The following is a 26,537-nucleotide window of genomic DNA, read 5'->3' on the forward strand; positions in this document are numbered from 1 at the left end:
GCATAATGCACCACTAAAGTACCTTCGATATTTCTCTCGCGGACGGTTTGGGATCCTAGTTTCTATATTGTTGCTCATTTTCTTGCAGACCAGTGACTGAGTTTTCATCTGGTAATGTGTTTAGGGTTTGTGATATCCCCTCACATAATTGTGTTCAATGTATTACATGAAGGTTAAGCATTTCATCCAGTTGCAGGAGGATCATAAGTGGTGCCGTTAAATTTTTGGTTGGCCGTGTCTTGTTCCTTGTTCTGCTAAAGTATGATTTAATCATGGGAGAGGGGTATTGTAGCATTTCCAGGTCCATTAAATTATACTTTTACTGTCAGTGTCTCATGCCTCTCACTCTTGGTCCTTAGATTGATCTTGTTTAGTGCTGAGAGGAGTTGGATATAAAGGGTCCCAACAGTCATCCAATCAGGACCAGCAATTGGATAACTGAACTACAAACTAGAAATCAGACTTGTGTAGATTACTCTCAAAACAATACTATACAGATAAGATTATCATGGCAATCCCAAAACGCCAAAAGAAACGTAGGTGAGTCCAAATCATACACATGAAGAGCTCAGTTAAAGCTAAGCAGAATACTAACTTTAGTATTTAATGTTCTGAGATCTCTCTAATATGATCTCCTCTGGTCATTAGTAACCCCAAATTAGGAATGCACATTCACTTGAATGGAAATAATCATAACTGAGCCAACAAGGTAATTTAGTTTAATTTATCAAATGTAAGTAATCAAATTCATCAGTAAATCAGGTTATTCAACTATTTAGTCAAATTCTAATAAGACCTTGATATAAGATACCAAAGCTCTAGTACAGGAAGAGTCATGAAACCTGCCAGTTTAAGCAGTCTCCCGAGACGAAAAAGATTACTAAACGCACACAGCATATGCGTCAGTTCAGGAAAGAAGCCAAGTATGTCCACATCGGGCAAGTTAAGATTGCCAAGGAAAGTTCCGCAAAGAATAGCGAGCAGCCCATCCGTCACCATCCTACTCCAACAGTCATTCTTCTCTCTCGAGTTCTTTAAATCGAGCAATATTATAGCAAAGTTTCAGGGGTGACACCTCCTGAAATCATCTCATCTGGGCAGACCACTCAGCCAATTGGTCAGTTTGTATAGGTAGGGTGTCAGGCAACATAAATAAGATAATTGTAGAGAAATAGGTGGGACAATTACACAGTCAATAATCAATCCAATATGTGAAACATTAAAACAATGCTCCTTCAGCAGGAGCACATGAGCAAGTTCAAGTGGACATTTTCCCAAGTAGCTGTTCAGGATTGTATCAGATATTGTAGCAAAGTATATTGTGCAATACATGAGAACTCAGGAAAGAAAACAGTTTCACGTTAATGGCTATACTGAGGAATTCTCCCACGAACTGTAGATTCCACAAGTCGAGAAACTTCACGTATGTAATCTGGCCTACATCAAATTGAGCTAAATTAAAGCAAAATATATATCATTCTTAAGTATACATTTGAATAAAATATAAAGACGTCTTGATTCTAGTATAACTCTGATGCACTTGAAATCATTTCGTATGGTTACAAAATATGTTTCAGTATTGTAGACTTCTGCTTTTCGAATGTACTAAGGTGTAAATACATTTAAAATCCTAAAAGATTATTTTCGTTTTAGGTGTATGGATGAAATACAACCTATGAACGTTTCACAATTGCAACATTAATTAGGAATGTATTTCACCCATTTTCTTTTGTTATTTAGGTGCACATGTTTACACAAAAGATAGATTTTAATAAAATGTAATTATAATCAGGGTAAATCTAAATATTGGATTGATTCCGCATTAGTGATACATACTCATAAATGATATTAGAGGGCAACTCCATAACTTGAGAATTCACCATTTACAAATGTCTAGCACTTAATTAAAATATAGTTCTTTGTCCATCAATACACCACATGTTTTTTCAGAAACGTATCCAGGAAAATGTGCCTGTGCAAGCCTGGAAACCATCATTTTATTCTGATTCTATTGCATAATATTTGCACTGGTCTTTTGTGGAGTGTAAGGATTAAATCCCCTACTCCAGTGCCATTGTTGTTTACAGTGCCATATGATAGTTTTTTTTTTATCATAGCATGTCGTGTAAATCCCTCTTGTTTGACATTTGCTTCACTGTTGAGGAATTCATTGATTTCCATACTTTTAAATGAGTTCACCATCTCACCAGTTCCCTTGAGCCCTTCTCCCCTTCTTTTTCATGTCACTTCCCCTGTTACCCTCTTGTCTGTTAGGATCTTAGCGCTGGGATACTTACGGGTGACTACGCGCTCTACAAAACCCAATAATAATAATCATACAGCCTTTTAGACTATCTGCCCTGAACTTCATTTGAGGGTGTAGGATCCTGACGATAAAACACAGGGTTGATTCAATTTGATTTAGGCATTACAGTTTGTGGCATTTATGAAAACCAGTTCAAACTATGTATGTTCTAATCTGAATCGTTTTGAGTGTTTAGACCGAAATTCGCTTGCATTTTACATTTTCCCTATTAAAAATGTATTTTTCAATGTTTTTAGGAATTTACAAGCTCCGGTTCAGCAAACTCTGAGACCAGTAAAGTTACTGGGAGCCTTGAAACGAAGTACAAATGGGCAGAATATGGCCTTACATTTACAGAGAAGTGGAACACCGACAATACTCTGGGCACAGAAATCACAATTGAGAACCAGGTACAAATGAGAGCAAGAAAGACACAATTTTAAAGTTCAGGCTTCATTCCACTTGTGTTACTAAATGAACTGGTGAATGTGTTTTCTCTTCAGCTTGCAAAAGGACTGAAGTTGACGTTTGACTCGTCATTTTCTCCCAACACTGGGTAAGACGGACTTCTGGAAAGTTCACTACTTTGCATGATAGTGTGTACTGTTCAGTTTGAAGTTTGGTTACTTTGGCCTTGTAATTAAACAGAAACTACAAAAATATACAGTTACGAACCATACCAATTTATATTGTAGGAAGGAGAATACATCAGCTCAACCTTGTACATAAATAGTTTTTCAAACCATATCCCTTGAATTAGATCTAATTTCACTAGTCTGTGATTACCATGTGCCTGTGATCTGCATAATGAGGCACTCTGGTTGATTATCTGCTGGATTCAAGTATTAACATGGATAGATTGGTAAACGTGGACATTGCTGCAGTAAAGTAGATAATTTTTGATTCAAACAATTTGTGAGGAGGACATGTTTGAAAAAAATTATAATAAGGGGACGGATATTATGGTCAGTCTTAGTGGCATGGTATTAGATTTGTGGGTGGGTTGTATAGGTTATTTATTGGTTAGTTACTGGGAGTGAGTGGAAAGGGGTTGTAGAAAAATGGTAAGGGGTAAGTGTTTAGAATTTGTCAGTGGTAAGAAGTAAGGGGGAGGAAGTGGTTTGCATTTACAAGGGGTCTCTGGTACAAATGGTCAGGTATAGTAAGTATGTTTGCTGGTAAATGAGAACATACTGCACACGTTAATATTGTGTTTGAATTGTATCTGCAAACCTCCAATTTGCGTATTTAAGACCTACTGGCGTTTCGATATTTTCTTGTAAACCTACCCTTTCTGGTATTGATTAACCAAACAGATTGTTGCTTTGCAAGTGGGAATAAGGATCTTCCTGGGGTTTTATATTTCCTGTTTTGCTTCCAGAGCTCTTATTAACATGTGCTTCCTAGATCTCCTGCTGTCAAACTATAGATGTTTGTGTGGATATTGCCTTGATAGACTCCTCCTGTTTCATAACAAAGTGTTCGAGGCATGTGGGCTGCTGAATTCATATCTGTGCATAGATCGCCGCCTAGTGTTGGGTCCGGATGATTGCACATTGTTGTCCTGAAAGAGTCTTCGAAGTATCACGAGATAGGTGGCTCCTCCCCTGGACTACATTGCGCATGGGCATCCTCTCCATCCTCAGATTTTTTTTTTCCACCATTGGGTTCGGATGTTACTATCTTAGCTCAAGTTAGGAAAACTTTCTGTAAAGCCAAAAGGCTTTCGATAGCGTTGGTATCGTTTCGTTCGGTATCGGTGCCTTTGCTTAGAGGACATTGAGGACGCTCCAGGTTTTTTCTTTCCACACCCTACCCGATCTTGGATCTGAAATGGAAAGGAGTCCGTTCAAGCGGTGCCCCCTTTGCAATGCAAAATACCCGCACATCGATGTCCACCTGGTGTGCAACAAGTGCCTGTCCCCAGACCATAACGAAGACAACTGTATGGCCAGTGCCCACTTCAGGTCGATGAAAACCCTCAAGATTCGACGCGCGACTCGACTGGAGTCGAAGAAGTCCGCGCCTGTTCCCGTGAACATCTTCGGGACCGAAGACGAGGAGGACGTTGATCTGGAGGATCAGGTACACTGCTCCGATCCGGCTTCGGGCCATGACTCCGGGTATGACGCCGAAGACGAGGAGGTACAAGACGAAGATGAGGACGTCGTTGAGTAGGTAGGAGACGACGTAGAGGCCCTTGGGGCCGTAGAAGATAGCTCAGGCGAAGAGCTAGGCCAACCCGGCCGCACAGAGGCCGAAGATGACTCACTCAGTAAGGCTCAGGTCGAGGGATCGCCACTAGGCCTTACCCAAGATCCACAATCTTGTTCTACAGCCCCACATAAAGGCCCGGCTTCGAACATTTCTAAAGAGCCTGCGGTTTCGAAACCTCCATCGGTCGATATAAAGAAATCGAAACCGACAGCGTCTTTGCAGAAACCGAAACCGAAAGTGCTTGTGCCTCTCGTCGGCTCCAAGGCCTCAAACCCCTAGGAGCCGAAGAAAACTAAAATGGCCGTCGATGCCGAAAAACTCAAGAAGGTCGTGGAGCCACTGGTTGGGGCGCCGAAGACCAAGGTCAAGGCCGTCGAGCCATCGACGCCGAAGGGTGTCGATTCTCATAAAAGACCCGCACCTAAAGTCGGGACCGATCCTAGGTCGAGGCCTACGGACAAGTCGAAGACTGGCTCCAAGGACCCTGTCGAGTCGACAAAGCCCACTCCGTTCATAGCCAAGAAAGTGTCGGAGTCGCTCCATCGCATCAAGGAGAAGGGTACATCGGTCGGACCGAAGAAGGCCCCGACGCCGAAGCTTGTCGGACAAGTTCAGACTGCGTCGACACCTATCAAGTTTGGGTTGCCACCCTCTGTGCGCCCGACGATGTTCGAGACGAAAAAATCTATTGGCGCCGCTACACATGTGTCGACGGAAATGGAGGCTACGGAAGAGCCTGAAGACCAGGAGCCGAGACAATTCATCGACTCGGACACTGGGAGACTGTCCATATACAAACGAAAGTTGATGCCAGAGACTCCCATGGAATCCTATTAGATTCCTTTGAAGAAAAAGACTTTCCACAACTTCTCCAGCTCTTGTGGAGCCCCTCCATCACTATGAGCAGGAACCTCAAACTTTTTCCCCAACATACTCAGATGTTGAGACATGGGACAATTACAATGAGGATGACCTCTATCATGTGGACACTGATCCTGATGATCAAGACCAACAATAGACGGACCCTGCTGACTCAAGGGATCCGCAGACTGGCCCGGACACTCATGTGTACAGTGTAAAAACGTCTCCTGCTGAGGACATAACTGCTTTTAACGCCCTTATTGAGAGGGCAGCCAGTAATCATGACGTCGAGCTACATGCTGACCCTGTGGACGAAGACTTTCTGGTCGACACTTTCAACTTCAGAAAGGGCAGTCAAAACCCTACCCATGCTCAAAGGGGTCCTCAAGCATGCTGCTGACATTTTTAAAGATACCACTAGGGCCAGGGTGTTAATCCCAAGAATTGAGAAGAAATATCGGCCGGCCCCTGTGGACCCTCCTTATATAAAGGGACTTTTTTTTGGGGGGTGGGAAATCCTTTATTAATATTTCAACCAGTTACAAATATGGGCCTACAACCACCAGGGCCGGCCGCTAATCAATGTCATCGCAACAAATCAATTAGAACCAGACTCGGCCTCCCGGGAGGCGAAGATAGCATAACTTCAATTAAAACTGGTAGCAGATCATACTATTCGAATAACAGGATACTGAAGGCTCCATTTTATAATATAAAGATAGAAGGATCAGGTGCCATACAAATTCACAAAGGTGCATAAAGGGCGGGCAAAACAGTAGGAGGTCCACAATTAGTTCGATCTCATTTAAGACAGTGGCGCTAAGGCATACAATTCAGGATAAACAAGCATACAATTACTGTTCGCACCAGTTAAGCACCCGCCCAATGGTACTAAAGTACCGTGAAGAGGATAGGCACAGATAAAAAGTCGACAGTTGACAGAAGAATAGACCCACTACGCTGACCCGAAAAAGGAAGAAACAAAAGAAAAAGCAAGGAAAGATAAGAAGAGAAAAAGGCCATAGAAACAAATGGTAGAAACAAAAGTCCCCTCCCCCAGCCCCCCACCCTGCACCCCTGACTACGGCCTTCCCTCCTAGCAGCGTGCCTGTCACCCCAAAAATGAACCCGAAATATAGAAAGAACAAAGGGAAAAGAAGAAGGGACTAAATCCCTGTCCTGAAAGGAGAAATGGAGGAGGGCTATGTCATACGCATTCCCGGTCTCCCCCCCCGAACCCCCCCCCCCCCCCCCCCCCACCCCCCCGCCTGAACGAAGAATCCCCCACAAAGCTGGCACGATCGAGCAGACCACAATAAAACAGTACACCAGAGGAAACTATAAATCCCGCCCCGGACTCCGTTAACCAAATAAAGCAATCCTGTTACCGATAAAACAATAGTGTGAAACCTCAAACAGTCTCAACCTTGGCCCCGTCGATCAAATTTGCTGATCCCCTCCGATAAGTAGAGCCCCACCGCAAAATTGCCAAAATTCACACAAAGGTTGCCGAAACATGGTCTATTAGACAAATAAAGGACAGCAAATCCCAATGCAGACGCTCAGGTCCAACGATGCCCCTCCCAGACTCCAAGACCAGGCGCTATCCCGTCCGCCATCTTAATGGACCAACTGGGAAGGGGGTGCAACACAGTCCAACACAGTTCACAGTTTCGAGCAAAAGTCTCCAAATCGGGAACATCAGTGAAATGTTCCTCCAATTGCAGATCCAAAGATTCCGACCTTTTAGTTGAATCGCCAATCTCCACATGTTCGAACCGTTCCACTTCTGTAGGGGCAGGTAGAGCTCCAAGCACCGGGTCTGATTGCACCGCTGGGGTAGCTATTGGGAAGTGAACTGGCCACCGGGTCTTGAGCAGCAAGTCGGAGTCCGGTCCCGATCCTCTAATTCCGTCCGCTGCCGACATCAGATTCCAGGCCTGGGTCTCCATAGTCGCCTGAAGTGCCTCAAGGGCTGCCATCACTGACCGCAATGACGGGCCGCAATTAACCCGCTCCGCCGGGCTCCGCATAGCATCGGGCATAGTGATCCCCACGGAGAGGCGCCTTCCCCGGGGTAAGATTAGTCGGAGCAGGAATGAACCGTGAGGGAGAAATCGTCAATAAGCGTTAGTGCGCACCAAGTCTCCGACCCACCGGCACCGGCGATGCAAACGCCAGGCCTACGGGTCCAGGACCCCCACCACACCACCTCGGGTGTCACTTGTCTCCTCAACCTCCGGTACAGTGCCAGGCAGCAGATCGGCAGCAAAGCAATCAAAAAGATGTCGGAAGTTCCATGGACCGGACCCTGCCGCTCTCTCCGGTCCTCTGTTGTTCAACTAGGACCCGGCTGGACCAACACTTGAGACCCCCCGGCTTCCAGACTGGGTTAGGCCTCAGATCATGCCTCGACATTACTCCACTCCACAATGTCGGAAAAATCTCGGGATTGCTCCATCAGACTGCAGAGTAGTTCATGCACCCGGATATGGGGCGGGAAATCAGGATAGACGACAGGATCTTCGAGCGAAAGACGGAGGTCGGCGGAGCCGGGAGGCTATGCGGCCATCTTGCTTGCTGTCGTAGCTCCTCCTCCTATAAAGGGACCGTTGCCATTGGATTCATTGGTTGTTTCTAATGCACGTAAGAGAGCGAACTCCCAAACTACAGGTGATGCTCCTCCTCCGGACAAAGAGTCGAAGGTTATGCCAAAGCACAGCCAAATTCAGTGAGAATAAACAGCATGCAATTGCTGATACAAAAATTCAGACCTCCACGCTCGCTTCCAGCGAAAGTGTTCATGCAGTTGATAGACATGATGGCCTCCTGCATTTTCATAGTCCCGCACGCGAGGCTACATATGCGTCCGCTTCAGGAGTGCTTAGCACGTCAATGGAATCAGGCTCAAGGACAGTTAAAGGACCTAGTGTTGGCAAGCGGTCGGGCATTCAACTCTCTGCATTGGTGGAACCCACGAAACCTTTGCAAGGGCCGACCGTTCCAAGAGCCTATTCCACAAATTGTAATGACGGCGGACGCGTCTCTCCAGGGATGGGGAGCTCATGTACTCCACTACACGGTGCAGGGACTATGGACAGCACAGCAAAAGAAGATGCACATCAACCTTCTGGAACTGATGGCAATCTTCATGGCGATGAAAGCTTTCAAGGTACACTTGTGCAACAAGGTCGTGTTAATCCGGACGGACAACATGACTGCCATGTACTACATACAGAAGCAGGGAGGAACGCACTCTCCACAGTTGTCTCATCTGGCTCTGAGCATGTGGAAGTGGGCCATTCAGAGGAACATCTTCCTCATGGCGGAACACCTCCCGGGCAAAGACAACCAGATGGCGGATCTGCTCAGCAGACACAGCCACCAGATGCACGAGTGGGAGATACATCCATCAGTACTCCAACCGTACTTCCAGCAATGGGGTCATCCACAGATAGACCTGTTCGCCACAAGGGAAAACGCAAAATGCCAAAGCTTCGCAAGCAGGTTCCCACACCCACAGTTGCAGGGCAATGCGATATGGATGAACTGGTCAGGCAAATTTGCGTACGCTTTTCCCCCAGCACCTTTAATACCGCTGGTGGCACGCAAACTACGGCAACACTCGATGACCCTCATCCTGGTTGCTCCAATGTGGGCACGCCAACCATGGTACACCACGTTTCTGGAACTATCCGTGGGACCGCATCAACGGCTACGCCTCACACCCAGGCTTTTGACGCAGAGCCATGGAGACATTCAGCATCCAGATCCGCAACAGCTCAACCTGGTGATCTGGTTCCTGAAGTCCTACAATTTGGCTACCTCAACTTGCTGCCAGAATGTATGAATATCATCAAGGAGGCAAGATGGCCCACAACCGGAGCATGCTATGCGGCTAAATGGAAAAGGTTTGTCATATATTGTACCAACAATGACATTAACACACTGGATGCATCTATTCAAAACATCATCTGTTATTTGTTGCATTTATACAGATGTAATCTAGCGTCAGGGATGTGGAATTTTAAAAAAAATGTACTTGTCCAAGGGACAACATGCTGCAGAAATCTACTTGCCCTGCAAAGAAACCAACTTGCCCAACCTATTGCTTAATTCAATCAGATGAGCTTCCAAAGAAAGTGCCTATTATTTGTAGTGGAGACTATGGCACTATTAACTTTACACTATGACGCTTTTGACTTTTGATTGGGTAAAACAGTATCTGTTATACATTTACTTGATGTGTATGTACTGGAAAAAATGATATTACATATACATTTTGCACTAGGTATTGGCAAATAAAATACAGTAACAAACATTGTAGACCCAAGATGATCTCCACAAAACATCTGGGATCCAGCCCTAAGTCAGAGATGGACATAAATGTCATTCTTCAGAATGCCTCAACCAGAGCTATGTTTTCTTCAGTAGAGGAAAGAATAGTTTTTCTAATTCATCAGTGACGGACAGGAGTCAGAATTCCTTTCTTCTTAGGAGACAGTTCTGCATATTTCAGACAAATTAACATCCAAGGATCATCTCACATGATGTGAAAGATTTTTATTTGGGTGAGTGTGACATTGCAACACATACTAGTAATAAAGCAAACTCTTGCCTGGGCCCACGGTTGAGCAAGCCGCCAGGGAGGAAGGCTCAGGTTTATGCCTAAGGTATGGCAGTCTTACTAGCAGTCACAAAGACAGGCAGTGTACCATTAAACTTGGTGAGGAATCAATAGGCTCTTGAACAAAGCCCAATTTGTATTACAGATTCACAAAAAGGATTTCCAAGTCTTCCCATAGGAAACAGCTAATGGAAAGTCTTGGAAGGCTGCAGTAGATTCCAGAACCATTTACCTTACACCTGTGTTAGCTAAGTAAAATGTACACACTAACAGGTTGTGCAGCAATGAAAGTCCGAAATGACTAAACCCATGCAAGTAGCTAGTATCAGGGCCATGGATGTAAAAATCCTTCTCTTGTGAATCTTGTCAGTCCTGGCAGGATTGTAATATCCCATTATACAAACTGCAAGAAATCTAGTCTATGAAAATGCATTGGTATGCTCGTGATGAACAGCAGACTAAATCTCGTTATAACTATGGACAACATATTAAAAGAGATGGCAGCGCTTTCAAAACATCTGTGGTTTCATTTGTGAGGTTTCACCAGCAATACTTGCCAAAATGCAGTGGCATAAATTCTGCAGCAAATTTAACACAAAAATTCCACATGAGGGAGAGCTGCAAAATTAGTGTGCATGGACTACTCAATGTCATTTTTAGTAAGCTCCTAGCAGGAGTGGCCTGCATTTACCACAACCTATATTCTCCAGTGACGGTAGTGTGCCCAGTAAGAAAATACAGATCACTTTCTCCAGATCTAGTGTAACCTCGTCAGACATAAGACAGAGAGCAATAGACATGTTTTCCTGATCTACTTTCAAAGGAATCAAACCGGGATCATGTCTGCAGAGTGATCTGACCCAAAGACCACTTGCTTACCTGCAGTGCAGGCTAACAAGAAATTGACCCAGAGTCTGGCATTTCTAGAATCGGATACACTATGGTTTAGGCAGGAGCCCAGGTAGAAGAATGAAGAAGGTGGCTGGTCGGAGAAATCTCTAAGCAAAAAAGCTTAAAAGATCCTGTGTCCTCAAAACACTCCTCAGCTGTTGAGTGGAAGGTGATTGAGAGGATGCTGGGGCATGTGGTGGGCCTGGAGTTGGGGTTGGGAAAGGAGAGACCAGCCATACATGGGCTTGTGAATCGGTTTTACATTGAGCTTTGAATGTCTGGAGACTGGGTAACTCAGAAAGAATTTTGATACCTTTTTGCATATGTAAGACACCACCAGCAGCTTTAAGAAATAATGGTGTGTTGGAGGGTAGGAAGTTAATATGGGAAGAAGTAGAGTTGGGGAGATTGGGAGTTTTAGGGCATTCACAGGAAAGGAAATACAGAAAGGTATCTGGGTTGGAGGTAACTGTATTTGCCACATATAGTAGTCCTCATATTTGTATGAGGAGGTTACACCAGCTTCCAACATCCAAAAAGTGACTGCATCCTCAGCTTTTCAAACTGTGGCAGTGTCTTCCCGAGGACAGCAGCTAAAGAACAAGTACAAGAGACCACAGATTTTGTTGTAGAGCCTGTGCACTAAAGTAGGGAGGGTAAATGCTAGCAATTGGGTTCTGCCAGTAAATCATATGATCCAGGCACGCCTTGACACACAATCATGTGACACTCATGTCATTAAATGTATGACAAAACCAAAGACACTTCAAGACATTCACATCACAATTAGTGAAGAGAGGCAGTTTTGAGGGGTTCTATAGATGGGTAAAGGAATATATGGAGAGCCACGGGAAGCCGATCAGGACTGAGGGGTTACACAGGAAGCCAGGGATGTCTTGATGAGTTACACCGGCAGCCTGTGCTAGAGTAAGATTTATAAAGCGAGCAAGTAGTGGCCCAGGGATTCTCAGCAAAAAAATGCCTTAAGTGTCCCTGTGAAGCCGTTGATGGCTTTGTGGTTACATGGGGTGTTAGGCTGGTGGCTGGAGAAGAGTGAGGGATAATTGAGAGGTTAGCCATAGAGTTAGAGAAAGGAGGGGGGTTTAACAGGGAACTACAAAATAGCAGTAGGCTTTAGATAAGAAGAAAGAGAAGAGTTGGAAGTTGAAGTCCTGAAGGGTTACACTAGGAACTAGAGATGGGAGAAGGGTTGGGGTTGATGGTGTGCAAGAGACTGGAAAGATGTGGATAGAGATGGTTCAAGAATTTGCTATGATGCATGAGTAGATAGGTGTGTTAGTCGTGGATAGATATAGTGCGGGTGTTAGGTAGGGCACGGGCTATTTTTGGTGCATTCATTGTTTTTTTTTTTACCAAAGCTGGTAGCCTCTGTAAAGAACACTACGTAAATGCATCCATTTTGTTTTCTGGCTACTATCTTACTGAATTCCTGTACTGAGCATTTAAATGTTGGTTCTTCCTTTATCAATGGTCTTCAAACTTTAAAATTTAAAAAAACGGGCCCCCAAGAGTTTTTAACGATTATTCTAATACATTTGCAATGTTTAAATATTTCTATAGGTCTAACATTTCAATATTGCAGTTAAGATATACTATCCTTATGACAAAAGGTGTTAGTGATGGGCCATTACCGAGTAGCTTAAGGATATTCATTTTTTCAACTGGAAACAAAGCACTTTTATCAGCATGAGCCTTACACCCCCAGTTTGAAGACCTCTGTACTAGATTTCAATTATTTTAACTGGACCTTCTACTTGCATTTACCTAATTTGTGTGCTAAATGTTTTAAGCCAGTGTTTCCCAAACTGTGGTCCGCGGACCCCCAGGGGTCCCTGACACATTCCCAGGGGGTCCGCAGGCAGCAGTTTTAAAAGCACTGCAAAGTATCTTGTTTAATTAGCAGTTTTCAAAGAACAATGAAAGTGTCAAGATAACACCAGTGATTAATGTCCCTGCTGGAGAGAGATGAGAGTTTTGTCGGGTGGCAGCTTCGACTTATCCAATGTAGCACAGAGGGTTAATATGCCTACTGCAAAGAATTGTACCATGAATTTTAAGAAACAGTATTTTATGTGCGTAGGTCAGTGGGTTACTGCTTTTGTCACAGGGATTCTTTTGTTACTCCACAGTTCATAAGTGACAGTCATAATCTAGCAAATAGACCTATAAACTGTCCACAAAGAGCTGCTTGCAAACTGTAAGGTACAAGTTAGTAACATGTTTTTCCCAGTCTTTCATTATCCTGATGCTGCTAAAAAGGTTTATTTGGGTAGAAATACATTTTTATTGTTAAATTCAATGCTAACCACTGTGTTATTTTCTGAATCTTGGGTTTGTGCTTCTCCAGAACAAACACTCTTTAAAAATGCCTACCAGTATGAATGACATGTGAATTCTACACGTTGCAGTCCCCTTTGCCTTATGTAACATTTTCTATACACTGGTTTACATGTACGATTCACTGTCTCTATATGTGTGTGATATAAAGTGCTCTGACATCCAACAATGGTATGAGCGGTGCTATAAAAAATGAAATACACGTGACAGAGCGGGGCTATGGAGAAATGAGAAGCACTGTTGGAGGGTGATAGTGGGGGAATCATTGAAGAACCCCCAGAAAGATTGTCGTATTCTGGTGCATTGTCAGGTCTTCATTTAATATTCTTTAAAAGCTACTACATTTCAATATATAATGATATGTGTTGTAGACTGCACCATTGTTTCCTAAATTTTTGGGGTGTGAGCCACCCAAAGTCCCCTTTGTAGTGGTCAGGCTCACTCACTGCACTCGTGTGCACTGTATGGGGACTGGCCTGAAATCATTTGCCAAGGGCTGCTTTGGGTTTCCAGTCTGGCCCTGGCAGGAGCAGGAGCCTCACACTGCGAAATAAAGCCAACCATTGAAAAGTTAGTCAGGAGATGGAGCACCAACCTTCCCATAAACTTTTTTTGTTTTCTTGCAAATTCTTTCAATATAAAATACAACAGAAGTGGTGAAGAGTGTTGTTAGCCTCCTTGGCTTAACAACAAACTCAGCCACTTCAGAGACGCAGGGCTGCATCATATTTACAAGAATATGGTGCAGCCCTGCGTTTCACCTGCTCTGGTGCTACACTTAACAAGGGAAGATTGTTTATGTACAGGAAGATCCCCCTTCCTGCACATAAACAATCTTGAATTGTTATTTTGTCACTTCTATGTGTGCTGCTTAATGCATGAAAGTTATAAGACATTTTTTATTTTAAAGATTGTTGAGGTGCAGGAATGGTCACCTTCAGAAGATAAACAATCCAAGGCGTTATGCAAAAACGAGTAGAAATTAAGCATTTCTCCTTGCTTCGCCAAGTTAAGACCCGGTTGTCCCTGGTCTCAATTTTGGCGCTGCCTCCCATTTACGCTGCCCTTGTAAATAGGGGGCAGTGTCAAAATTAATGGGTGTTGCACCGCCACACCTACTGCCCACTCCTTTAACACTAAGCATTGGGTGAAAGGGCGTCTTCTTTACAAGGCAGCGTTAAGCCCCATTAAGTGGTTTACGCAACCTTGTAAATAAGGTGAAGCCCTTATCGCCATGGGAAAGTTGCAAAAAGTGGTTTTCCATGGTGATAGGGGCTTGTAAATATTCCCCTAAAATCATTAGTAATTTGAGTATTTGTTTTGTGTGCACACGTGTGTTCATTTTTTTCGAATTACTGTTCTAATGTTTTAAATTTAAATCCTAGAAATTGCTTGGGAGTCCCCGGCTTCCAGTGGTGACTCAATGGGGGTCCTCAGGAGTCAAATGTTTGGGAACCACTGTTTTAAGCACAATAGCTTCAGTGCGGTCAGTCTGGGGTCCCTGTGAGGATTGGGAGGCGCCTATATTGACAGCAGCTGTTTGTTGCAGTCCTGCCTCTGCAAATGTATGCTCTGCCCTGCACTGAAACTCTTACAAAAGCCCCTCAATGTGTTCAATATATGGCATTAATGGAAAATTTACTATCGGAAAACTGTCTACAGGCAAACCTTCAAAAGTATGCACAGTCTTTTCATGTTTTCTTTAGCATACCTTTTGTTTATAGATGCTGCTAGAGTGAAGTACTGCCGAACAAATCGTTTTCACAAAGCACCTGATTTTCTACTTATTACACTAACTAAATAAAATGCAGGCAAGCAGGAAGCACAAGAGGGTAATTGGAAGCAATAGCGTTTGCCTCCAACATCAGCTCAGATGTGACGGTCACGGAAAGTAAAACATAAGGGAAATGCCCACTATGAGCAGACTTGTGTGAACTCCAAGAGGCCCAGAACGGAAAATGCCAGAGATATGCCCGCCTGGCAGACTTTGATGATTCGACAAGGCCCAGAGGGCGCAAGGGCAAGAGACAAGGCCCAAGGAAATGCACGAGAAGGAGCAAAGCAAAGGTAATCGGGCAAGAAACCGAGGAGCAGAACTGAGAGGGCCTCCATTCCTCTCCTCCCCTGCTTTCCTTTCTTTTATTTGGCAGTCCGATGCGAGCTGTGCTATCCTGCTCCATCACGTGTGATTTAAAGTCTGCAAAAAAAGCCGCTCGATTTTGCATTTCAACAATCTTAATTTCACAACGGCAGTCTCGGGCCCATACAAATAGTGGCTACAGTCAGTGGCTTTCAGCGAATAATAGGCCTTTAATCATTTTAGTTATTGAAGGCATCTGCTTCGGATTTCTGATTAGCTGTCAGCCGGTGAAAGTAGCAGTTATGTCCCTATTTGAACTAATATGTAGTCTGCTTGTCCTTTGGACAAAAAAGACATTTGAAGCTCTTGCCCTGGTAATAAATCTAGATGTCTCGGGCGTCGGGCGATACAAATTCCTCATCCCTGACAGGTCCAGTTGCATACATTTATCCGCCATCGCAGCCTATCTTCAAAACAGGCAGCACCTCTCCTTATTCAGAGTGCCTGCCATTAAAGCTTTTCTGGAGGGACTTAAAAGAGTGATCCCTCCCATACACCCACCGTCACCAGTCTGGAACCTGAATGTGGTCCTCACCAGACTGATGGGACCACCTTTTGAACCTCTACACTCTTGTGAGCTTCAATTTCTGACTTGAAAAGTTGCTTTCCCAGTGGCCATTACCTCACTGAGGAGAGTTGGTGAACTCCAGGCACTAATCATCCAAGAGCCATTCATCCAGGTCCACGTAAATAGGGTGGTATTACGCACCAACCCTACATTTATGCCTAAAGTGATTTCGCAGTTCCACATGAACCAGAACATAGAACTGCCAGTTTTCTTTCCCAATCCGGAAAATGTCGCAGAGCGATCCCTACACACGTTAGATGTCAAAAGGGCTCTAATGTACCAGATAGATAGAGCGAAGGATTTCAGAAAAACAAAACAGCTTTTCGTTTGCCTTTTCTCCACAACACAACACAAAGGCAACCCCATTTCCAAAGCAGGGATAGCCAGGTGGATCGTTAAATGTATACAGATTTGCTATGCCAAGGCTAAACGCACACTAACCATTCCACCACGAGCACACTCCACACGTAAGTTAGGAGAGTCCATGGCTTTCCTGGGGAATATTCCTTTAGAAGAGATATGTAAGACAGCCACTTGGTCCACCACACATACATTTACGAAACACTACTGCGTAGATGTGCATTCTAAACAGCAGGCAGCTGTAGGACAGGCTGTTCTCAAAACTCTTTTTCAGACTGCTGCAGCTGGCACGGGCAGCCGCCGCTAACAGGGGGGGACTGCTGTGTAATCTATGCACAGATATGAATTCAGCAGCCCACATGCCTCAAACCGAATATGCTACTTACCAGTATGCATCTGTTCTTGGCATGTAGGGCTGCTGACATTTATATCGCCCCCCCTCCTCCCCGGCGCCTGTAGCAGCTGTAGCATTCAGAATTACTATCTAGCATGGATATCACTCACTGTATTGCACTCCATCTCTGCCACAATGGCGAAAAACAATCTGAGGATGGAGAGGATGCCCATGCGCACTGTAGTCCAGGGGAGGAGCCACCTATCTCGTGATACTTCGAAGACTCTTCCAGGACAACAATGTGCAATCATCCGGACCCAACAGTAGGCGGCGATCTATGCACAGATATGAATATCAGCAGCCCTACATGACAAGAACAGATGCATACTGGTAAGTAGCATATTCGATTACCAAATAAGTTAATTTTATTGTAAAAGTATTTATATGCCTGTTTTAACGTCCGATAGAAAGGAGAAGCTGGTACAGCCAGTTTCAGTTTGTAGAAGCGTTTTACCTTGTATAATGAAGTTGTCTGTAATGACTGCAGATTCGTTTTGTCGTCTCCCATGTTGTCACTTTTTGATCACTTAGCTCTAGGGCGGTCAGCCTGGCCTATTTAACAAGTTTAGTCCCTTGGTTTTCCTTATTTAGGAAGATATCTCCCTTGTTGAGTTCTAAAATCTGTTTCAAAAACCGCATTTGGTCTAATTTTCCAGCTATAGTCTTCCAATTACCTAGCATTAGACTGAAGTGTTCTACATCTCCCAACTTATTCTTGGTCAGTAGAAAGTATCCCTGCCATGAAGATGTGCCAGAACTGGGCAGAAGCTTAAGTGAACTAGGCCAAAAGATGTATGTTTTTAAACTTCTGTATTAGAAAAAACTTGTAAGGAACGGTAGCACACATGTTTAGTCTCCCTTGGAAGAAGAAAAGTAACCACCAGTCTCCCTTGGAAGACAAAGCCTGATATTTGACTTCGGTCTTTGAATGCACAGCAATAATGGCAAGATCGAGCCAGATTAACAGACCTGTTTACAGAGAGGAGTACTCGTGGAAGAATACAAAGGGAATGGGTGTGAAAAGGTGTTGCTCTTTGGGAGGGACAAACTCACCCTGGACAGCTTAAAACAAATAAAACCAGCAAATAGAAAGACGGGAAATGTGAGTTACAATTCCAATGGTAAGCAACCGGCAAATGCATTCCCAGGGAAGGTTTCTGAATGACCCCAAGATGTCTTTAGCAGACCAGACAGCTAGCTGTATGGTCGGCTTCGACCTAACAAACAATTGTGTGCACAAGAGGCTTCCAATTCTGTAATGATTATTGGAACCTCAGTATGACCCTGTGGGCCGTGAAAGGTACAGGTCCCATTTAGGCCACCAGGATAATACTTTATTGCTTTGCTGTGTACTTGCATTTATAAAGCCCGGAGGATTGGTGGGGTCTGCTGAATGAAACACATGCTTTCTAATAGCAGCAGTGTGACACTGTGCGCTCCACATGTTCAACTCTTCTCTCCCTCGACCTGCAGCCTGCTTTGTGGAAAGGCAAGTTTAATTGTATGAGAACGAACCGTAGATGAGACTGTCCGAAAGAAAAATAAAACCGGTTTTTGTTGCACCCGATATAAAGTGCTTGGCATGGCTTGCCCTTGGGCTCTAGAAGGACAAAGTGATCGTCATGCCTTGAACTTATTACGCTGGCATCGTTTAAAATGTACCGGGCTTTAGACCTCTAGAGAACTTCAGATGTGCATGAGCTCTCAAAACGAAACTCGCACATCAAGGGAGCATTGCTTTGTATTGGTTCATGGAGATTATACTGTAGAACCATTAAAGATTGCCTTTTTTTCATTTTTTAAATACACTTGTCCTGGACATGGGTTCGGGACTCAGAAGATCCAGATTCAAGAGCCATTTTGCTGCATTGTCAGGTTTGAGGATAGGTCAGTGCTTGGCTTACACTCCCCGCAGCGTTTTGCACAGCTGCGCTACTGTAAATCCAGTTCTCACTGATATTTTTTTTGACCCATTTCCCCTCGCCCTCGATCCCTGGCTTGACGAATTTCCTCCACTCCATCTTTCAAGCCAGACCCTGTGTTAGAATAGTTCTTCCCCCCTGGACTGAGGGATGTGGGAGTCCCTATTCTGAGAGGAGTATGACCCCAAATCTTACAGCAGATATTTTTTCCACTCCTGGCGTGTGCTAGAAGAAATGTTGTAGGTGGTCCCATGTAACCCAGTATGATAGTCTGCGAAGGAGAAGCTTATGTAATGCTGCAACCACATCAGCTTCATCTTAAATCGGGCATTATCTGCATATATAACTTTGACAAAACCCACAGAAACAAGATCTACTAAAATTGGTGACTAGAGACTTCACCAGCGAACACGGTTTTCCATGCTTTTCTAAGGGGTAACTCAGTGGGATGAAGAATCGGCTGCAGAAAACCGCATGAAACCAAGAGGTCCCAGTTCGAATTGAATCGGGACTAACAAACGTAAGTGCCACTGTGTTGGATAAATATAACAACTGTTGTAGACCAACCGCAGGTGTAATCCAACGATACATATAACAAAAATCTATGTGGTGTTGGAATCAGTCTGAAGGATCCTTTGTGAGCTGGTGCGGTGAGATTTTGATCAGTCTTAATGCTCTCTGCTTCTAAGAAAGCCACTTCTCGTATATTACACGGGAGAGGGACATCCAATACCTTATTGTGCAGGGAAACATCTCTTCCAAGCATAACCCAAAGTAGAAAGTCATGCCTCCCTCTATGTTCCCCACTAGACCCCGAATTCTGATCTCCACTTATTTTCTGTCTACTCTTCTTCAAGACCCCTGACTCTCCCCTTTAAGATTTCATAATTCCCCCTCCCTCACTGCTTTCTGGCCACTTACCCCTCGAGCCTTCCTCACATTTCCTTCTCCGTATTCCTGTCCACTCGCCCTTTCAGTCTGTGGTGGCCCAGTCTGATTAGAGACACGTTTATAGCTCGAGTGCTGTTAACAGAAAGTGGAGAAGTGTTGTTGCCTCTGGCAGTGGCGGCTCCTCCACTACTGCAGAGGAGCGTCGCCCCACTGGTTTTAAGCAGTGTCACTAAAGGAAAAATGAATTGATGATATCATTTAATTTTTTCCTTGTTGCAGCAGGGACAGGCTGCTTTGCTGACAGGGGAGGGTAGGGGAGGAGTGGTTTGCACTTCCTAAAGAGCACATGAAGGTTTGGCTGGCCCTCTGGGAACAGCAGCATTGTGATTGGCTATCGGGAGGCTGGGAGCTGGGTGCATCCTGCTTCCTGCTCTGGAAGCAGGGAAAAAGACTGAAAGAAGGCAGCAGATAGGTAAGTGTGATTTAAAAAAAAAGATATATTATTTCATTCCCCCCGCCCCTTCAAATACTAGCCGCCACTGACATCTGGGGAGCTCATCTGGCACAAGAGTGTGATCACTCTGTCATCGCACAAGGATGATGCAGCAAGGGGTTTCTTTACTCGCTGGGAACACCCTCCAAGTACTAGGATGGTTTTACGAAACAATGATAGACGCCTGCACTCCATTTAAATCACTACTGCTCTGTCCAAGAAAGTAGTGATACCGTATCATCCTAGAAACTGAGCTTAAGCCAAATCATGGATATGATGAAAACTTATAAGTGTTATCTTTGTCTCTGTGAAAACTCTCAAGTAAACACATTATTTGGCTAAAATGACGTTTTGTTATATTTAAAAGGGAATGCTTATTAGCTCTGTTAAGGAAAGATGGTTATTTGGCTCAATCATGCTCCAATTCTTAGAGCAACAATGGCATTTTGCTGTCCTGCTGCTACATTTTACCTAGCGGACATTTGCTGCCATTTTGCTGCATACTGACTTCCTCTTGTGCGGATGCCTTAGTGCTGCACTGGCACTACCTAAATGTATATTATGCTCCGATGGCGTTATCATGAACAAAGGAAAGGCAAGTGCTCTCGAAGCTACCATTGCTTCTCTCTTCTCCCGTATTTAGCTTGGCCAAACACCAGGCTTAAGTTTCATAAGGTCCTGGAGGATTCAAGACACTACAACCATAATGCAACACACTTAATGAAGTGAGAGCCCTTCCAATAAGACTCATAAATTGCAGTGACTTCTCGGTCTTAGATTGTTCTGTAGCAGGGAAGAAGAGAAGGAAGTGTACCTTAACCCTACAGAGACCAAGAATTATAGACCAATTGCAGGCCTCCCCCTCCCTGCAAAGATCATCGAAAAAGTGATGTATACCCAACTAGCCAGCTATATTGAGAACAAAAACTTTTTAGACGACACCCAATTTGGTTTTAGGAAAGGCCACGGCACAGAAGCTGCACTCATTAAGGCATCTGACGAAATCAGGATGACTCTTGATAAGGGAGGTGCAGCGGTCCTGGTGGATCTTTTAGCAGCATTTGACACGGTTGGCCACTAAACTTTAATTTACTGTGTCTCAACCATAGGTATTAAAGACAAAGCAAAAGCCCTTCTGACATCCTTCTTGTCTAACTGTACCCAACGTATAAAGTTCGGCAACTTCAACTCCCCTTCCTTCTCACTACCATGTGGGATCCCTCAGGGATCCTCGCTAGGCCCAACCCTGTTTAATATATACGTATCGGACCTGGCCAGGAACATCAAGTCTCACAATCTGCGTCTTACGTCCTACGCCAACGCTACTCTGATTGTGTTGGAGATCCATGACCATGGCAAGTCAGTTTCGGCTATCTTCAGAGAGGAAATGTTTGCCATCAGTACAGAGGTGATGATCTTCGGAAATCTCTCCCCCAGCTGGTCTCCTTCCTGGTGGCCCGACGAGTTGGGCTCACCTCCGCACACCCTGTCACTAAAGTCAGAAATCTGGGAGTCCTGTTTGATGACAAACTTTCTTATATTTATCACGTTAACTCTGTCGTCTCATCATCCTTTTTCACCATCAGGTTGATAAATAAACTTCTGCCCTACCTTCCTCCTAATGCAGAGAAGACTCATCAGTACACTCGTCATGTCTAAGATAGACTATTGTAACTGCCTACTTATTAATGCCCAGGAAAGAGTCCTACATAAATTGCAGATGGTGCAAAACGCAGCAGCAAGAATTCTCACATGCACCCCTTAGTGCAAACCTATCTCCAAGGTACTCCGACAGCTACACTGGCTGCCCATCAAAAGCAGAACAAAGTTCAAAGCCCTCTGTAGTGCCTACAAGGCAATCCACAACATAGGACCTGAATTTCTCAAAAACAGTCTATGCTCCTATAGACTGCTAGATCCCTACGCTCCTCGGCAGCTCATCTGCTGACTGTGCCCAGAACCAAAAAGGCCACCTGGGGTGACAGAAGATTCACTGTCGCCACCGCCAAACTTTGGAACACACTCACTCTACATATCAAAACCATACCCACTTTATCCTTCCGTAAACAATTAAACACTTGGTTGTTCAATAAATAAACCTTCCTTTCCCCATCTCTTCCTCAACCCAGCTGTCCTCCGCGCTGAGACACCTAAAGGTATTGGTGCGCTCAATAAATTGCCTAATAATAATACCAATGCCTGGCTTGACTGCAGCTGTTAGAGCACCCACACAACAACTGGGCCTTTCTTTATTTGTGACCATTATCCTCCAAGTTCCTCGCCTTTCATCCTGACATACATGCACATTGAGCTATGTTAATTCTACCATATACAGTAGGATCATTTGTTTCTGTAATGCATCAAATCATTGTACAAACGTTTCACAGGATAATTGTGACCCTGAGCACCATTGGCCAGCCCATGGGACTTCAGGCTTGCTAGGCAGTCCTGGAAATCTAAAATATTTTAAGGTGGTGCTATAAAAATGCATGCACATACTGGTGTATTTTTTCTCAATGTATGATCGAAATTGTGCTGAAAAATGCACGGTTAGACCCCTTCCCCTTTGAAAAGAATTCTCAGGGGGAGGTAACACCCCAAACATTCCTCACAAGAATCCTGCTCGCTCGCTGCACGCATGCAGGTGAATTCTTCATATGTGTTCTCGCCTCACACCCACTGCCATAGTGACTGGGATGGAAAACGGCACAAGATTTTTCACCTTTGATTGTCCAAGCTTTCATTCAGGAGGATCTTGGCAAGATGTCTTATACGTTTATTTTATTGAACTCTGGTAAGTTAACGCAGTGCCTCTCGTGACAGCAATTGTTTGCCGGGATTTAACCCACAACGGGTAAGGGGGCACACCATGCCCATTTTTGCTAACACAATTAGCCTCTATATACAAACTTTGCTTCTGAAGGCTTTTATGCAGCGTGGCTTCTCACTTCAGGCGCTACTGTGCATATGCATATAATTTACTATGACGATTGTTCCCTGGGCTACACGCATTCCTCAGTTAAGGGAGGTCTAGCAGCCAGTAGGGATATTGCTTTCGCCTGTGTTTTGATAAAGTTACTATTTTGAAGTGAAACACGTGCTCCTATAAACTGAAAGGCTTTCGCCCTTGATATACATACAGAATGGATACGGCTTCCTGTGCTACACGCGCTACTGGCTTTAAGGAGGTTTCACAAACAAGTAAGGATATTGTTTTTGCCTGTACTTTGGCAACATGTTATGTTATGTTATGTTATGTTATTGGTTCATTTTTATAGCGCACGGCTACTCAAAAAGAGTGTCCCGGCGCTTTTATTGGAGAAAGCAAGAAAACTGCAACATAATAACATAACACCAGATAAAAGACTAAAAGAGTAGTGAGCCAGAAATACCAAAAAGAACGGCTACTGAGTAAAAAGCCACGTCTTAAGGCCTTTCCTAAAAGCCAATAAGCTCGTGGCACCCCGCAGGGCCAGCGGCAGAGAGTTCCAAAGCTGAGATGCCAGCAATCCAAAAGAGCGCCCACCAAGGCGCGCTTTCTTTACCCGAGGGACGACAGCAAGGTGCAGGGATTCCGACCTCAGAGACCTGGTCGGATGATAAAAGACCATTCTCTTTTGGAGGTACTTAGCCCCCCCCTTGTGAAGAGCTTTATAGACCAAGGTCAAAGCCTTAAAGGCGATCCTCTTGCGAATGGGCAACCAATGTAACGTTACCAGCAAGCCCGAGGTACTGGAGCGCCTACTAAGGCCGAAGATAGCCCTGGCCGCGGCGTTCTGCACCACTTGAAGGCGCTGCAGCAGGTGCTCTGGAAGGCCCAGGTAGAGAATGTTGGAATAATCCAACCTGGACCCAATCAGAGCCTGAACTGTCAGCGTCCTATGTTCCACGGATAACAAAGGAAGAAACCTCCGCAGCATCCTAAGGATGCCAAAGCACATGCCAGACACCCCCAGGATCTGCGATTTCAAGGTTAACCTGTTATCCAGCTTCACCCCCAGATTCTTTGCAACCTGAGAGGAGCAGGATGGAGGGAACATATCCTGTGGCCACCAAGTCTGCCAATCAGGCTCGGTGTCGCACCCAAAGAAAAGTACTTCGGACTTGTCGGAATTGCACTTGAGGCTGTTTAGATGGAACCAATGAAAAACAGCCCCAAGGCAATCCCGAATACTCTCCCCATCAAAGTCGCCTCCTCTCGTACAAGAGAAGAGGAGCTGGGTGTCATCCGCATAGGACACGATCTGGGCACCATGCGACTCCACCAGTGCCGCCAACGGGGTCATAATGATGTTAAAGAGGGTCGGGCTCAGAATAGAGCCCTGAGGGACCCCGACTCCCAGAGGCGGCATCACGGCGGAATCAGGCGGCGCCCAGATCGTTTGCCGGCGGCCGGCAAGAAAGGAAGAAAACCAGTCGAACACCGTCCCCCGTATGCCTATCTCGCGAAGTCTTGCGAGGAGACCATCATGGGGAACGGTGTCGAAAGCCGCCGACAGGTCTAGCATCACCAGCATGACTTTGCCCCCAGAGTCCAGAACCCCTTTAATGGTTTCCGAAACCTCCAGGAGCGCAGTCTCAGTGCTAAGATGGGGACGAAAGCCCGATTGGGTGGGGTGCAAGATCTCATTAGATTCAAGGAAATTGGAGAGCACGCCTTGTACGTGCTTTTCCAGAATCTTCGTGAGGGCCGGCAGCAAAGAGATGGGCCTATAATTAACTGGGGCCTTCGGGTCTAGGCCAGATTTTTTAAGCAAGGGGATCACCATCGCCTGCTTCCAGGTTTGCGGGACCACACCTAGCCTCAGCGAAAGATTCAAAAGCGGATTAGCCAGCGGGTTGATCACCTCCGCGACTTTCGCTAAAAATTTTAGTTTAATGACTGTTTCTTAGTGTAACACATGCTTCTGCACATAGAAAGGCTTGAACAGGTTTGGGGACACTCTACTGCCAGTTCTTGTCTCTTACTTCGCCCATGCAGACCATGCTTTGCAGGTCTCTCCCTTACGATCCCCTCTATTACCGTGCGGGACAGATAAGTCTGCTTGGCCAACGTTTTACACCTTTCACATCTCCTGCATGGCCGTGACAGAGTGACTCCACAACTGCACCCTCTAATAGCAGCCGAAAGGACTTGCACTGTTTGAAACTAAACCCCTTATAGTGCTTGGTTCACGCCATTATTGTTTCAACTAGGTCATTGCCCATGTTCGGCACCATTTTATATTCTGCCTCTTGCAAGTGTTGCTTGTAGCCACAGACGCATGTCCCCATGCCATCTTATATGAGCGTGCTGTCCAATCCATTTGTCTTTTGCATTATAGGACTTGTAGTTCTGCATATATATAGGCATGTCAACGCTATGGACATGTCAATTGCAAATCCTATTCCAGACATCTGCACATCACGTCTCCGCCCATCCCTGACATGCAGACCCTTCTCCTGGTGAACAAAGCGAACCCAATCTCCTGTTTTTTTTTGTTTTGTGTAGCCCAAATGTTAAACCTGCAGACTGGTAAGTGGGGTCGGATTTACATAAGTGCAAGTGGGGTATGATGACTATATTAATACCTCCTTGCATTCACAGTATGTAGGATACAGAGGTCTTACTATCACTAGGACTACAATGTATGGCTCATTTAGGACAAAATATAACAACTGGCGACAGACCAGGTGGATTATGATTGTGTAATGGAGCAATAGGTTCTGGGTTTAGATTGCTCAACTTTAAAGACCTGGCATAGAGTAAAGTGCAGGGTTGTACGCATGAAGTCAAGGATGGCTTTAACACCAAGATTAGGCTCATGTGAATCACAGCATTTATGTGATACACTGTATGAGCTCTGTGTTTATTTACACATCTCAGTGGTACTAATTGTATCAACCTCAGAAGGATACGAGATTGAGCTGCCTGTTAATAATTCCACCAAGCAATCTTTATCTTAGACGCTGATTCCTGCAATTTATACCCCCTGATCAGCAAGGTGTTTTGATGGCTAGAAGGTAACATTAGGGCTGGAGCTTGCATTCTTACAGCACCAGAAGCAATTATGTGTTGCCACCCCTCTGCCACCATACATAGAATTACCCTATTTAACGAATCTCCCACTTTATAATACCACCAGTAACAGCACAGCATATTGCCTTCTTTAAAAAAAAAAAAAAAAAAGTCCTAACACTTGAACGGAGTTTCAGTAACTTATATTGCACAACTATTCCCCAAGCTACAACTTTCAACAAAAAACTGCTAATTATTAACATAGGTGAAATGCATTTACCAATGCTTGTTTGCTTTGCACTTCCTTGTACAATGTTTATAGAGGAGCCAGAGGTATGGCCTAATGTTTAACTTGAATGGGCTTTACAGTTCTTTTTCAGTCCCGGCCAAAGATATTTTAAACAAAATCTTTTTTGTACTTCTGCCAAGGTATGTTGCTATGCTTCTGCAAAGGAACCATTGCAGGCGAGTCACAGAAAATGTCCTCTAGTAGTAGTCTTCCTGTTGCAGCC

At 44.6% G+C, this 26,537-nt stretch overlaps 1 protein-coding gene across 1 annotated transcript in view; it reads left to right on the forward strand.

The window, feature by feature from the left end:
• LOC147702960 (non-selective voltage-gated ion channel VDAC1) overlaps positions 1–26,537 on the forward strand; it is a 152,048-nt gene that overhangs the window by 79,182 nt on the left and 46,329 nt on the right. The window contains exons 4-5 of the mRNA XM_086931532.1: positions 2,563–2,715; positions 2,809–2,861. Coding sequence (XP_086787658.1) covers positions 2,563–2,715; positions 2,809–2,861 — 206 coding nt within the window. The remainder of the gene's footprint in view (positions 1–2,562; positions 2,716–2,808; positions 2,862–26,537) is intronic.

This window comes from Lissotriton vulgaris, chromosome 7 (assembly GCF_964263255.1).
Source record: "Lissotriton vulgaris chromosome 7, aLisVul1.2, whole genome shotgun sequence".
Lineage (NCBI taxonomy): Eukaryota > Metazoa > Chordata > Amphibia > Caudata > Salamandridae > Lissotriton > Lissotriton vulgaris.